The sequence below is a fragment of the Rhineura floridana genome, chromosome 15 (genome assembly GCF_030035675.1).
Source record: "Rhineura floridana isolate rRhiFlo1 chromosome 15, rRhiFlo1.hap2, whole genome shotgun sequence".
NCBI classification, from domain to species: Eukaryota; Metazoa; Chordata; class Lepidosauria; order Squamata; family Rhineuridae; genus Rhineura; species Rhineura floridana.
Window position 1 is genome coordinate 28,469,340 of NC_084494.1, and position 15,505 is coordinate 28,484,844.

The 15,505-nt window shown below is 45.2% G+C and overlaps 1 protein-coding gene and 1 pseudogene across 7 annotated transcripts in view; one reads left to right on the plus strand and one right to left on the minus strand.

The window, feature by feature from the left end:
• Positions 1-15,173, minus strand: part of LOC133370727 (sialic acid-binding Ig-like lectin 14) — a 34,009-nt gene extending 18,836 nt beyond the window's left edge. For 2 of the 7 annotated variants that reach the window (XM_061597427.1, XM_061597420.1), the window contains exons 1-2: positions 15,090-15,173; positions 4,405-4,542 (exon numbers count right to left, since the gene is read on the minus strand). In XM_061597427.1, the coding sequence (XP_061453411.1) occupies positions 4,405-4,516 (112 nt within the window). In that variant the 5' untranslated portion in view covers positions 4,517-4,542; positions 15,090-15,173. Of the gene's footprint in view, positions 1-4,404; positions 4,543-6,494; positions 6,576-9,585; positions 9,770-10,663; positions 10,737-15,089 lie in introns of those variants that run through there. The other 5 variants (XM_061597426.1, XM_061597423.1, XM_061597425.1 and 2 more) reach the window with 5 other exon arrangements.
• LOC133371050 (5S ribosomal RNA) lies at positions 4,755-4,873 on the plus strand (annotated as a pseudogene).
• Positions 15,174-15,505: the final 332 nt, after the last annotated feature.

Sequence of the window (15,505 nt, forward strand, 5' to 3'; positions counted from 1 at the left end):
GAAAACTGCATTGCAAAATCTGGAAAAGGGTGAATTTTGACAGATGGCTGTGTTTTGGTTCACATATTTTGCAAAGGGTGAATTTTGGTTGGTTCACCATTAAATGCAAAGTGAATCAAATTTCTCTTTCATCTCTACTCCAGAGCAACTTGCCTGGGAATTATGCTTGGTCTTCAGTCCCAGAACTTCACTCCCACCCACCACATCAGCAGCAGCAGCACTTCAGATGACTGTCCTACCTGTGGTCATGGCAAGAAGAGGGGGGAGACACAGATGTGCTGTCTAGCAACAGGTGCAGAAGCTCCCAGGATCCTGGAGCCTGGAAACCGAGGGGCAATCCTATGCTCCTCAGGCCCCACACTAGAGCTCAATGCCATTTGCACCCTGGGCCCATCACTTCCAGGTTTTCTCATTCTTCACTCTGGGTTACTGTCTCTCAAGACAACTGAGGTCCCTGGTAAGTGCTGCAAGGTCTGGGACCTTCTGCCTGACCCTGAATCCAGAGAGAGGCTGCAGTCAATCTTGCAACCTCTTGCATTAGCTCCTGGTTGGGTCAGGGAGCATAAAAGCTGAGCTGCCCTTGGGCAGCAGATGTGCTGCCAGCGGGGTCACCACCAAAGGGGTGACACCAAAGGGAATCATCCTTGGGGAGCTCCTTAGGGAGTCCTGAGGGCGAGGGCACTACCACTTCTACTTTAAAAAAAACCAATCTAGAGGAGACTGGCAGTGGAAAGGGCATACAGGGCTTTAGTTGCTGTGCAGTGTGAGAGCCTGTGCAGTGAACTGAGTGATAGGAGAAAGACGACAGATGCCTTCAAAGTGAGAGTCTGCAACTAGCAGAAGGATAGCCCTCCCTGGGTGTGAGACAGGGGGGAAGTAGAAGTGCCCTGTGTAAAAGATATCGAGTAGGTCTGACTGTTTCCAATTCTGTCAGAGGCCTCCTGGGATAACTGGTTCAGGTAGGTTTTGTTGGTGGGCTCTTGTTGTGCCCATATCAGGTGTTTAGGAAGAGTCTTAGTAAGGAGGGACATGGGTGATGCCACCCCAATCTCAGTGATCATGGGCAGAGGGAGGATTAGCCATGGGGAGGAGGTGAGCTACCATAGAAGACAAACGCAAGGCTATCTACAGCTTATTCCTCACTCCCACTCCTCCAATGTATGGGTTCCTTGTTGCTCATCTGCTATGCCCACTGGCCTATGCGTGCTGTTGTTTAAAGCCAGATGGGTACACAATAAAACCATACTCATCCATGATTTGATCATAGATGAGGGTGCCAATTTGGTGTGCATTACTGTGACCTAGGTGGGTGAGCTGGGAGGAGTTGATCTGACCCAGCTTTGCCCACCTGGATACTCGGTGCAACACTAGCACAAGCTGCAGGGATGGTGGGGAGGGGTTGCTGTGGTCTACAGAACTTCAGTCTCTGTTACCAGGAATCCGCTTTGTCTTGGAGCTGGCTGTGAGGGTTTGCGCTTGGTGTCAGGCCAAGGAGACAGTAAACTAGGGTTGCTGCTGGGGTAACGACCACCCTGCTGCCCGGCAGCTTCTCTGACCAAGTTAGTGGAGGCCCTCTCAGCTGTGGTACTGGAGGAGCCCAGAACGATAGTTCTGGGTGATTTCAATGTCCATGCTGAAGCTGCCTCTAGTGTTCCAGCTCAAGATCTCATGGCCTCCATGATGACCATGGGGCTGTCTCAAGTTGTCACTAGCCTGACGCATGGGGCAGGGCACACCCTCGACTTAATTTTTGCTTCAGATGGAGGAAGGGGTGGTCTGGAGATAAGGGGGATGTTATCCCGTTGTCTTGGTCAGACCACTTCCTGGTGAAGTTTATACTTACGGCCCTGATCCTCCCCTGCAGGGGTGGTGGACAGATTAAAATGATCTGCCCCCAGAGACTAGTGGAATCCACTGGATTCCTGAATGCTCTGGGGGAGTTCCCAGTAGATAAAACAGGTGACCCGGTTGAAGCCTTTGTCATGCTGTGGAACGATGAGGCACATTGGGCTCTTAACATAGTTGCCCCTGAGCACCCTCTCTGGCATTATGGAGCCCGGTGTTCACTTTGGTACGCCAGTGAACTAAGGGCAATGAAACAGACTGGGTGACGGCTAGAGCACAAATGGCGAAAGGCGTGCTGTGAGGGTGATCAGGCATGAGTAAGACATCATAACCATGCCTACTCTGTGGCGGTGAGGCCAGTGAAGGAGGCCACTTCTGTGCCACCATCACATTGTAAGCAGCTATCCAGTGGAGCTTTTCCATATTGTCAGAGGTCTGTTGACATCAGCTCCAGGAAACTGAACCCTTCAGAGGCCCACTGTGAATAGTTTGCAAGGCCCTTTGACGGTAAAGTTACTCACCTCCATAGCAATCTTGATGCCCCACCTACATCTACTGTAGTCCCCAGTGATATGGCCTGATGACATGGACAAAGTGCTTGCAACGATGTGGCCAATGACATGTCCTCTTGACTCTTGCTCTTCTTGGCTTATTAAGGCTTACCAAGGGGGGTTGACCAAGTGGATTCAGGGTGTGGTCAACATGTCGGTGCGAGAGGGAGTTGTTGTAGCTGTCCTGAAAGAGGAGGTGATCCAACCGCTCCTGAAAAAGCCCACCCTATATCCATTGGTTTGTGACAACTACTGCCCAGTCGTAAATATCCCTTCTTGGGAAAAGTGATTGAGAGGGTTGTTGCGCAGCAATTGCAAGCACTCTTAATGAAACAGATTACGTTGACCCATTCCATTCTGGATTCAGGCCTGCTTATGGGACTAAATTGGCCTTGGTCGCCCTGATGGATGACCTTTATCGGGAGAAGGACAGGGGGAGAGCGACCCTGTTATTCTTACTTGATCTCTCGGGGGCTTTTGATACTATTGACCATGGCAACCTTTTGGGCTGACTTGGTAAGATGGAGGCACTGTTTTACAGTGGTCCTGATCCTATTTCCAGGGTTGTTTTCAGAGAATAGCATTGGGCGATTATCTTTCAGTCCCCTGGCAGTTGTGCTGTGGGGTGCCACAGGGTGTAATCTTGTCCTCAATGCTGTTTAACATCTATATGAAGCCCTTGGGAGAGGTCATCAGGAGATCTGGAGCAAGGTGTCAGCAGTACGTTGATGATACCCAGCTCTATTTCTTTGTAACATCTGAATCAGAAGAGGCCGTGCAAGCCCTGGACCTGTTCCTGGACTCAGTGGTGGGCTGGATGAGGGCCAATAAACTGGGTCTGAATCCTAGCAAGATGGAGGTGCTGTGGATTAGTGTTTCCTGAGTTCGGATAATTGGTCAGTGGCCTGCTTTGGATGGGATCGTACTCCCTCCGAAAGAGCAGGTCCGTAGTCTGGGGTGCTCCTGGATCCATTTGTGTCACTAGAGGTTCAGGTGACTTTAGTGGCTAAGAGTGCCTTTTACCAGCTTTGGCTAGTAAGACAGCTGCAGCAGCCATTTCTGGACCAGGATAGCCTGACAATTGTTGTCCGTGCACTGGTATCCTCTAGGCTATAATGCACTCTACTTGGGGCTGCCCTTGAGGTTAGTCCAGAAGCTGCAGCTGGTGCAAAATGCGGCAGCGAGACTGCTCACTGGGGCAGAATATCACCAACATGTCACCCCGCTGCTGAAAGAATTGCACTGGCTACCCATTAGCTACCAAGCTAAGTTCAAGGGTTTTGTTTTGGTGTACAAAGCCCTATATAGCTTGGGACCAGGATACCTGAAAGATCACCTTACGCCTTATATGCCCAGTCGATCACTGTGCTCTGCAGATGAGGGTCTCCTGCAGATACCATCTTATCAAGTGTTCCGTTCCACACAACATAGGAAGTGGACCTTTAGTGTAGTGGCACCTACCCTTTGGAATTCCCTCCCCTCAGATCTTAGACAGGCTGGATTTTTTACATAGGATGACAACAAAAAAATTACAGAACACATCTGTGGACACAAAGGTGTCCTATGATCTGACAATGGTTTTGAGGGGATTGCTTGTAAAAATAATGAGGATCCATAAGCTATGTTGTCACTTCACATGTTTCTGCTGCTGGATGGTACCAGGGAGATACATGGGGGGGATGTGGGTTGGTGATAGTAACATGGCCCCATAATATCTAGTTCAACCTTCATTGACCAATATCAAAGTAATCCCTTGCAGAGCATCTCTTAATTGAAATCAAATTAACGTCATTATGTGGAATGAGATAATAGTTATTTCAGTTTATTTATCTAGAGGATGTTCTCATTTCTGTACACCAGAGATGGGGAAATGGTGGCTCTTCAAAAGTTGTGGGACTCCATCTCCCATCATCCCTGACAGTTGACCATATTGTCTGCAGCTGGTGGAAGCTGGAATCCAACAACATCTGGAAGGCCACAGGTTCTCAGTACTGTACACCATATCTACCTTGGCAAAAAATGGCAGGGATCAGTACTGTCATGGTTGCCATCAAGCAGGTTGGATTCTTCATTGCCCAGGGGAGGTCCATGAGCTGCCAGGCCCGTCTGTCTTTTGGCATGGATGTCTCTTTCTAAGTCAGGAGCTCTGGAGGAAAAAGAGACAGTATGTGAGGCAGTGAGTGAGCAGAAAAGTTCAAAGCACACCGCCTGACAGCAGGGAGGATGCTCAGAAATCACTGATCCTGGAACAACAAAAATGTACAGATAGCATAATTAGCGGTGAAGTCTCCAGCTCAAATTGCACGATATATCATGAACTCACAGGCTGGGCTTATAAGGGTCATTATCCCTAGCCTTGCCTACAGCCATACTACCCTGAACACGCCTGATCTCATCTGATCTCGGAAGCTAAGCAGGGTCAGGCCTGGTTCGTACTTGGATGAGAGGCCTCCTGGGAATACTGGGTGCCGTAGGCTTAGAGGCAGGCAATGGTAAACCACCTCTGAATCCCTCTTACCATGAAAACCCTATGAATACATCCAAAAAAGATTCATAGGGCTGCCATAAGTCGAAATCAACTTGAAGGCATATAACAACAACAATCCCTAGCCTCAGTTCCCCATTTGTAATGAGATTACAGTGAAGGATTACATTAGCTCAGGGGTGCAGGATCTCAAGCCTAGGGGCCAAAAGCAGACATCCCAGCCTCTCTGTCTGGCCTTTGAGATTCTTCCTAGGCCATGCCCCTTTCCGTTCCACCCCCTCCTTGAGGGCTTTTGCTTGGCTCGAACGTGTCCTAGAACTGTGATCATGCTGCTTGCTTGCCTGGGTGGAGGGAGAGAGGGGCTTGTGGGGCGTGGCTGCATGTAGGGACCTTTGCCTTCTATTGTACAAAGGTAAGAGTCATATGTCTTGTTTGCTCACCTGTGTCTCTGGCCCTGCCCACCATCGGCATGTGACTCCTTAAAGTTACCCTTGAGGGAATGCGGCCATGAGGCTGAAAAAGATTCCCCATCCCTGCATTAGCTGAACTGGCCCAAGAATTCTGGAAGTGAAGATGGGAAAATCCAAATGGCGCCCCCCTCCCCATTCCAACAACAACAACAAACAAACAAACTTAAATAGCTGACAATTTGTTGCCTTCCAAATGTGCAACCTAAGGCGGCCACATTGCTTTAGCTCGCAAGTACATCTGGCCCTGTATCTTTGGGCCAACCTAATATTAGATGTGAAAATGCAATCAAGCTGCACTTTTTAAAAAAAATGTAAATGATAGAACCATTGTGAGAGCGAGGAAAAGGGTTCACCTCTCCCTCCCACCCCCATGTCCCAGGATTCCTTACAATTGTTGGTTTCATTTTTTTAAAAAAAATGTGCTAGTAAACTGCATTGATGTAATTAATGTCACAGAATGGCATCCAACAAAACTGTTCCACTAGCACAAGGACTTTTAGCTGTGCAATGGAACTTTCCCAGCCATCCTATCACCTCTTCCCATGCAACCGCTATGCACCCCATAAATCTGCTTCAAAGGATTTGAGGAGTCCCAGAACTGATTTTGGGGTTGCACAGGGTCGTGCTTGGGAGAGGGGACAGAGGGGAAGTTTCATTGCACAGCTAAAAGTCCTTGTGCTAGCAGAACGGTTTAATTCAGGGATGGGGAATCTCAGGCCTAGGGACTGAATATAGCCCTCCAGGCCTCTGTATATGGCCCTCAGAACTCTCTCCAGCCATACCTCTCACTGGCCCTGCTTCACACCCCAAATGTTTTTCCCTGGCTGGAACGTGCCTTTGATCTCTGATAATACCTCTGGTCTGAACAGAGGATGGGGTGTGTGCAAAACTAGTTTACTATACAACATAACATTTATATTCAGTGTTCCAACCACTTTTTGCCTCTGGCCCTGCACACCAATGGCATATGGCCCCTGGAAGGTTGCTCTGAAGGGAATGTGGCCCTTGGACTGAAAAAGATTCCCCAGTCCTGGTGTAGTTGAATACCACCCTTGGGCCCTAGTTTGGCCCTTAGGGAGGAGTTGTATGGTTTGCTGAGATCATTTAGTTTCTGGGATATTTCCATGCAATATGCACTGTTACCTTCCAGCAAAGCTCTTCTGCTTTCTACGTCGGACAAATGAGTGAGTCACTCTCTACGCAACAGAATAAATGGACACAAATCTGACAAGTGAAAGGGAAACATTCAGAAATACAAAGGAGAACATTGCAACCTCCCAGGAGGACACACTGTTTTTGACCTGAAAGTGCCATTCTTGAACAAAGAAACTTCAACTGAAGATTCCAGCATGAAATCTCTGTATTATAACTTATCAAAAAGTTCTAGTTTATTACCTCTGGCCAGGGTGCTGTTGCTAAGGCTGGACCAATGGGTCATGAAGCCCAGATGTTTTGTCTGAGCCCCTTGAGAGTTTCTGAATTTGTGGGGAACTGAATTGTGGGTGATCTTGGGCCACATCTGCACTATACATTTAAATCAGTATAATGCCACTTTAAACAGTCATGGTTTCTCCCAAAGAATCCTGGGAAATGTAGTTTGTTTAGGGTGCTGAGAGTTGGTAGGACAGCCCTACCCTCCTGACAGAGCTACAATTCCTAGAGTTCCCTGGGAAGAGAGGTTGATTATTAAACCAGTTGAGGCCTTTCTCCACTCTTTGTTCAACAAAACAAAACACAGTAACTGGGAAATGCTCCATAGCAGACTAGATCTCTTTTGGAGTGTGAGTCAAACACATCAAAAGGGAATGAACCACTCTCAAGAAGCTTGGGAGGATGGAGATGGCCAGGAGAGGCAGGTAGGTGAGTGGGTGGGGAGAGGAGAAGTGCCAAGGGAGTCTCCACACTAGGGATGGATCTGTCAGTTTTGGTTCTCTCAGTTTCTCATTTTTCTAATCTTAAATTCCATTCTCCACATTTCTGCAGCAATTTGCAATTTTTTAAAAAAAGCATCCTCATGAAAATTCTTCAGCATTTTAGTGAGAATTTCACCTAATAAATACATTTTTGTATGCAGTTTTACCTAACGTACACATTTTAACAAGCAATTTATCCTAATATAATGCATTTTTGCATGTGATTTTCATCAATATATTCATTTTGTGCACATTTTCCCCTTGTATGCATTTTTGTAATCATTTTTGCTCAGTTGGGGAACTGCATCACAACATTCGGATAAGTGCAAATTTCAAAGGACGGCTGTGTTTCTTTTCTCACTTCCGGAAAGTGCAAATTTGATAAATTTGGCTTTAAATGCGAACTGAATCTAATTTCTTGTCCATCTTTGCTACAGACACACAGAGAGAGAGGGGGGGGGGGGAGAACCATACACACCTTGAGTGTAGCCAATTGCTTTGCATAGGCACCCAGACACCGCAGGAGACACACACTTGAGCCCCCACCCCCAGGCATATGCACGCAGCTCACACCCTGGTGAGAGGACATGTATGAAATCCAAGCTAAGGAGCCAAGTGTCTTCTTTTTTATGCCTCCCTCCCTCAATGATGTGCTCAATTATCTGCCCCCCCAGCTCTGGATTACTCTGGGTGCACCCAACCTGGAGAGATCGGGGGCTGTCTTGGCCCACTCCAGAAAAATCCCAGATCGACCCAAATCAGCCTACATATAATTAAGTTCATGATCTGGGATATGGCTGGACCAGATTCACAGCTCTACAAACACTATCCAAATGACATGGGATGCAGAAGATCAGTGGTTCAGATTTCCTGGGTGATTTTAAGAAGTTGATAGGAACCACAGGAAGGGGATTAGATGAGGACCACAGCACTGCCAAAGAAGGGCAGTTGAACCTGCCCCTCTATCCTCCCACCACCATGCTGTTTCCACAAATGAAATTACTCCTCTCATAATCCTATGGCTCACCTGTGGAGCAAATACCAGCTTTTGGGGGGAGGAAGCATTCTAATTAGGATAATGTCAGGACAGGGGTAAAAGAATTAAATCCCTGTGCATCAGTGCTAGATGGATAGATTGCCTTCTCTCTTGGCTGCTGTTTATGTTTTAAGAAAAACTGTGCAAGATCCTGATTGTGGATCAGTCTAGATAAAAATAAGCATAGGTAATAGAAAATTATTCAGATACCAATAAATACAGTGCTGGGGGTGTGCTGGGGGGCAGGGGAGCCTGGCATCTCTAGGTGGGTCTGGGAATACAGTATCTCCCATCTGAAACTCTAAAGAGCTGCTTCCAGTTAATGTAGACTAGGGACTGGGGTGGTAGATCTGAATCATTTAATACCTAATCTCACTTTAAGAAACGCTACACAGACCAACACAGCCATCCTTCAAAATTGGCACTTCTCTGAATTTTGCAGTGCAATTCTCCAGCCAAGTAAAGGACACAAAACTGCACAGACTAGGGTAAAGTGCGCATAAAAATGCATGTGGTGGTAAGATTACATGTAACAATGCATTAAATAGGAAAAATGCTTTGCAAAAGTGTGTATATTAGGCAAAATTGCATACAAATATGTGTATATTGAAAGAAATTTGCACTACAACACTGAATTGAATTTTCATGCAAGCTTTAAAAAAAAAATTGCCAGCTGATATGGAAATGTGGAGAACTGAACTTAACATTGGAAAAATGATGAGAAACTCAACACCAACAACGGAAGAATGGCTATTGAAATTAATGGACTTAGTAGAAATGGATAAATTGACATGTCTACTTAGAGAAAAATCGACAGATACATTTCTTAAGGAATGGAAGCCTCTCTTAGACTTTTTGTTGAAAGATCAAAATAAAATGATGATATTGGGATTTGACGATTAACTAAGATAGCCTATGGAGAAAAGTGATCCTGTATGTATACATTAAGGGACAGGTTTGATGTATATTATATACTTATAGCTGATCTGCGACAAATCGGAAGTCAACTATTTTATTTTTATTTTTTGTTGTATTGTTATGTTTTTTTACTTTGTTTTGTTTGTCTTTTGAAAAATTTGAATAAAAATTATTAAAAAAAAAAAGGAAAAATGATGAGAAACTGAGATCAATCAAAACTGGCAGATTCATCCATCCGTAGTGTAGACTATACTGAGCTAGATGGACCAACACTTCATGTGTTATTCCTGTTAGATATGTCTACTTGTGCCTGCAAGATGCTCTTTGTACTTTGTGTAAAAATGAATGCAAGAAACAGGAGAAGTACCTATCCAAGAATCCTGCTTCTCTTCCTGTATCTTCTTTTGCAATAGTCACCCGAGGGGGGGGGAGAATAATATATTTTGCTTGCTTTTCTGAGGTTGGAAGAACACTTCTGACAGAGAGAAAAAACTTGCTTTCCATAAGGGACAGAAGGATCTGCCAGTTTTGGTTGTTTCTTCTAAAGCAACCTGTGATTTACAAAAAAAACCTCATGAAAATGTGTCAGCATTTTAGTGCAAATTTATCCTAATAAACACATTTTATATGCAGTTATTACTAATGGACCCTTTTTTTGCAAGCAATTTCTCCTAATGCATTTTTGTCTGTTATTTTCATTCATATATTCATTTTTATGCACACATTCCCCTAATATGTGCATTTTAGGAAATATTGTTTGGTTGGAGAACTATAATACAAAATTCAGATAAGTGCAAATTTCAAAAGATGGCTGTGTTTTGGTTCTCCTTTGTTTCGGAAAGTGCAAATTTGATAGCTTCACCTTTAAATGTGAACTGAATCAAATTTCTCCTCTATCCCTACTCACCACCAGGGCAGCCCAACACATTTTGCTACCTGAAGTGGAGCAGGAACAGGTGAACACACACACACACACACACACACATACACACATGCACGTGCGTACAACAAGGTGCATAGCACTAAAGGGCAACCAAGCCATTTGGCCCCAAGACAGGAAATCACTCAGCCATCTCTTCCTTTTCCCTACCAGTAGTAGTAAAAGCAGCAGAGCAATACTAGTATTAGTAGAAGGAATAAAATAACCATCAATTTGCTGCCTTTTTGTGACATCTCAGATCCACTTCCTGCTTGAGGCAGCCCCCTCACCCTGCCTGATGGTAGGGCCGGCTCCACTCACCATCCTCAAAAGAACCCCCCACGCTTCTGCTTACTGACCAACTTCTTTTGAACGTCTTTTGAACCATTACCATTTTGGGAGAGTTTCAGAGTCAAGACAACAAAGTCGTTTTAGACTGAAGTTCAGTTCTGGCTCCACAGATGTACAATTCCCTGTCCAGACCCAGAATTCCCTTTTCTCTCCTCACAACTCCAGTTCTACTTACTTATCCCGCAGCAGCAAAAGAGGAGCCTCCAGGTTGCCCTCTGACTTTCCGTATGTGGCTCTGAGCCTCAGAGAGACTTTTGGGTAGACGCAGAAGGGGAGTTAGTACACAGGAACCAGAAAAGCAGAAGTCTCAGCAAAATGCCTTGTGCAAGCATGCTGAGGGGGCGATGGCTTTCTCAGGCATTTCCCCCTATATCTATATAGGAAATCTCAACATATCACCTCAATGGCAGTAGCTTGCCATTGGCTTTGCTTTGAGTGGAGAAAGTACAATAGAAGCCATTATGGCATAGTAGTTAGGGTGCTGGATTAGGACCTGGCAGACCAGAGTTCAAATCTCCTCGCTCAGCCAAGACTCGCTTGGGCTAGTCACAGTCTCTCGGTCTGATCTACCTAATAGGGCTGTTGTGAAGATAAAATGGGGAGGGGGAGAACCATGTTTGCCACCTTGAGCTCTTTGGAGGAAAGGGGGTATATGAATGTAATAAACTGGGGGAGGGGTGAACAGAAGAAAATGAAAATGCAAACCAGTAAAACTGGCCACTTTCAGTAATGTTCTTTCCTCTAACGTGAGGCATTATCAAGCCCCAGGTCATAGAATCATAGAGTTGGAAGTGGCCTATAAAGCCATTGAATCCAACCCCCTGCCCAGTACAGGAATCCAGCTTAAAGCATGCCTGGCAAGTGGCTGTCCAGCTGCCTTTTGAATGCCTTCAGGGTTGGAAAGCCCAGCAGGTAATTGGTTCCATTGTTGTACCAGTCTAACTGTTAGGATGTTTTTCCTGATATTTAGTCAAAATCTGGCGTCCTGTAACTTGAGCCCATTATTCCATGTGTTGCACTGTGGGATGATTGAGAAGAGATCCTGGCCCTTCTCTGTGTGGCAACCATTCAAGTACTTGAAGAGTGCTAAGTTAGTCTTCTCTTCCCAAGGCTAAACATGCCCACTTCTTTCAGTCTCTCCTCTTAGGGCTTTACTTCCAATCCCATGATCATCCTTGTTGCCCTCCTCTGAACTTGTTCCAGTTTGTCTGCATCCTTCCTAAAGTGTGGTGTCCAGAACTGGACAGAGTACTCAAGATGAGGCCTAACCAGTGCCGCATAGAAGGGAACCAATACTTCACGCAATTTGGAAACTATACTTCTGTTGATGCAGCCTAAAACAGCATTTGCCTTTTTTGCAGCCACATCACACTGTGGCTCACATTCAGCTTGTGATCAGCAACAATCCCAAGATCCTTCTGGAAAGTAGTATTGCTGAGCCAAGTATCCCCCATTTTATAACTGTGCATTTAGTTTCTTTTTCCTAGGTGTAGAAATTAGCACTTATCCCTGTTAAATTTCATTCTGTTGTTTTCAGCCCAATGCTCCAGCCTATCAAGATCCCTTTTAATTTTGTTTCTGTCTTCCAAGGTATTAGCTATCCCTCCCAATTTTGTTTCATCTGCAAATTTGATAAGCATTCCCTGCACCTCCTCATCTTTTGTCTTAGACTCAAGTTCTTTTGCCCTTTCCCCTCCCTTTTTTAAAACTTAATTTAAAAAAAAATCCTCACAAAACCTGGATATACCGTAAAAGCTTGTGAGATGCCAGCTACCTGCTACCTTCAATTGCCCAGAAGCATCTACCAAAATAAATTAGCATATGCAAATTCATCCAATGGGCCTATGACCTGAGTCCTTTAAGTGCCTAGCCATATCCCTGCCTCTAGCCATTAAACTCTGCTCTCTTTTGCCTTATGGATAAAATAGATTGGACCCTGCGTGAACTATCCCCTTCTCCCATAACTGAACTGAAGACTGACAGGAGAAGTTTCAGCTTCCTAGAAGGGCCAATTTTTCTATTGTAAGGCCATATTATTAAACATGACACCAACTGTGAGAAACCCACTGCGCCTGTATGCTAGCACCACTTTGAAGATGCCTCCCCAACCACAACAGAAGGAACAGCAGCGGAGGTGGGGGGAGAGTGTCAGCTCAAGTGAAAGAGCCAGGTGTATAGTCATGCAGGGTCTCAGGGCATCTAAGACCCCTTACTTTTTTTGGACCAGGGTCTCAGCAGGGTACTTATGTCTCCAGCACCCTACAGGCCAATCAGCATGAAAGGAGAGTGTATTAGCCACTGAGAAGAGTCTTCTAGCATATTTCCTTGTCCTTTCCTGCTGAATGTAGCCAATCAGAATGAATGGAGGTGAGTCAGCCACTGAGAAGATTCTTCTCAGTAGTTAACACTCCTGGGGACATCTGTTGTTGTGAGAGAAGGTGTCAACGAGGATCTCATTCTCAGCCTAGCAGCAAAAAAAAGGGGGAGGAGCATGGCTGTAACTATCATGAAGGGACCCTGGACTTCTGAATTCACCACTACACTACTGGGTAGAGCATATGATTGGCATGTAGAAGGTCACAGGTTCAATCCCTGGCATCTCCACAGAGGTCTGGAATCCTGGAGAGCTGCTACCAGTCAGTGAAGACAGTAAACTGGCCAGCGATCTGACTTGCTTCCAGTGACAAACCTCCTCAATTTTGCTTCGTGATGCTGGTTTCTCCCTCTCTCATAACACTAGAACACAAGGCCATCCAATGAAGTGGCGTGTCGGAAGCTTCAGGGCAAAGTACGTCTTCACACAGTGCATAGTTAAGCTATGGAATTTGCTCCCCACAGGAGGTAACGATGATCTGGCTGGCTTTTATTATTATTATCATTATTGTTGTTGTTGTTGTTGTTGTTGTTAATAATAATAATAATAATAATAATAATAATAATAATAATAATAATAATAATAATAATAATAATAATAATAATAACAACATTTGTATACCGCCCCATAGCCAAAGCTCTCTGGGCGGTTTACAATTAAAAACATTAAAAACAAATATACAAATTTAAAAACACTTAAAAAAAAAACAATTTAAAAAGGGATTATACACATTCATGGAAGATAAGGTTATCAGCTGCTACTAGCCATGGTGGCTACGTTCTCCCTCCACTGTTGGAGGTTGTGTGCCTCTGAATGCCAGTTTCTGGAAACCATAAGTGAGGAGAGTGCAGTTGCACTCAGGTCCAGGCTTCCTCCAGGGGTCTGCATGGCCACTGTGGGAACAGGATGCTGGACTAGATGGGCCATTGGCCTAATCCAGCAGGCTCTTCTTATGTTCTTACCGCATGTTTCAGCCAGCTGCTTCATTGGATATCCACGAGTTCTAATGTTAGAGAACAATTCTACTTGCATCTGTGGTATGTGATATAACTGTGGGGAGTCCTTCAGAGTCTCCATACCCCCTCTCTGTACCCTGGCACCCTCTGAGATCACAAGGAAAGCCAACCCAAATGGTCATCTAAGTGCCCTGCCTTTACCAACACCCATGGATTAGCCCAATGGGTTGCTAGCTACAACCACCCAGTGAATTTAGAGCCACAGAAATCCACAGTATTACTGCAGGGGGAGAGAGATTTGATTGGGGGTGGGATGAAGAAAGTTGGCAGACAGTCCAAAACACCTTTTGAATCAGACAAAAAAAAATCATTCATCTTTTTTTGCATCGGTGGTGGAAGCGAAACAGCCCACACAGATCTATCTATACTACACATGCAATTCTTGAGAACTAGATTTGTGCAGATGATTGCTTGGTTGTGACGATACAAGTGCCTCAGACCCCCTCCCTTAAAAAACTGGAGTCACCTGATTTCTTGGGAGAAGCTGGGGTGGTTAAAACAGTTTTAAATTGGTAGCACAGACGTGCCTAAAACACATGTTAAAAGGCAGTGAGGAAAGGGAAATTCAGATGATGACGCAATGGGGCAACATCATATATGCATACGGACTGAAGTGTTCTTGGCTAAGGGATGGTGTGATCATCGAGAAAAGCTGGGGCTGGATGGGAAATTGCAAGACAGACATGCAAATTGTGTCTCAAATCTTGTTTCATGCTACAGCTCTCGTAGCTTTGAGATATCTCTGATGAAGATCGTAACGGGTTTGGACTACTAGTCCCAGCTCAGCAGGCACACTAGAGAGTCATACATCTGAATATTGGTCTAACGGGATTCACCTGTTGTCCTCCTGCTTTACATCTGTGAGAAGAGCAGTGAGGTGGTTCTTGGGGTTCCTACACAGTAACAAAGCTAAAAAGGAGACATGTGACTCATCCAGAGACATAATAGTATGCATCCTCCAATATAACCAAATTGCCAGGCATATGCCATGAATGTAAGAGCTTGCTGGATCAGGCCAGTGGCCCATCTAGTCCAGCATCCTATTTTCACAGGAGCCAACCCGATGCCCCAATGTAAAGGACCTGAGTGCAAGAGCAGTCTCCCCTTCCAGCAACTGGTATTCAGAAGCATACTGCCTTTGACCACAGAGGTAGAACACAGCCAGGCTTTCTACCTTTCATCTCTCTTCTGTGTCTTCCTCCCCTACTTACCCGAGTAGCTGCACAGTCCAGGGGCAGCTGCTGTGAGGTAAATGGCAATGCCCATGTGAAGAAAAGATCCTGGAGACTGATGAAGTTTTTCTGTTAGTTATTGCTTTAGTTTGGTTCAGTTCCTGTTTTATTTGCAAAGTGGGCACAAGGGATTAGGCAGATTTCCTGATAGATAGTGTTACTTTTTAAAGCTGCACGGATTCCACTAAAAGCAAGCAGCATAATCTTGAGCCCTACCTACTTTCTGCAAAACTCTGTCTGGCTAGAATCCAGCCTTTTCTTTTTTCTTTTCTTTTCTCTTCTTTTGTCTTCAGTCCCTAGCTTAGTATGTGGGAGTGTTCTCTTGCTAGTAGCCACCAGCTATCAAAGCAATCAACATTTAATTTAGTCACCTCTGCTTATTAAATGCCCCCCTT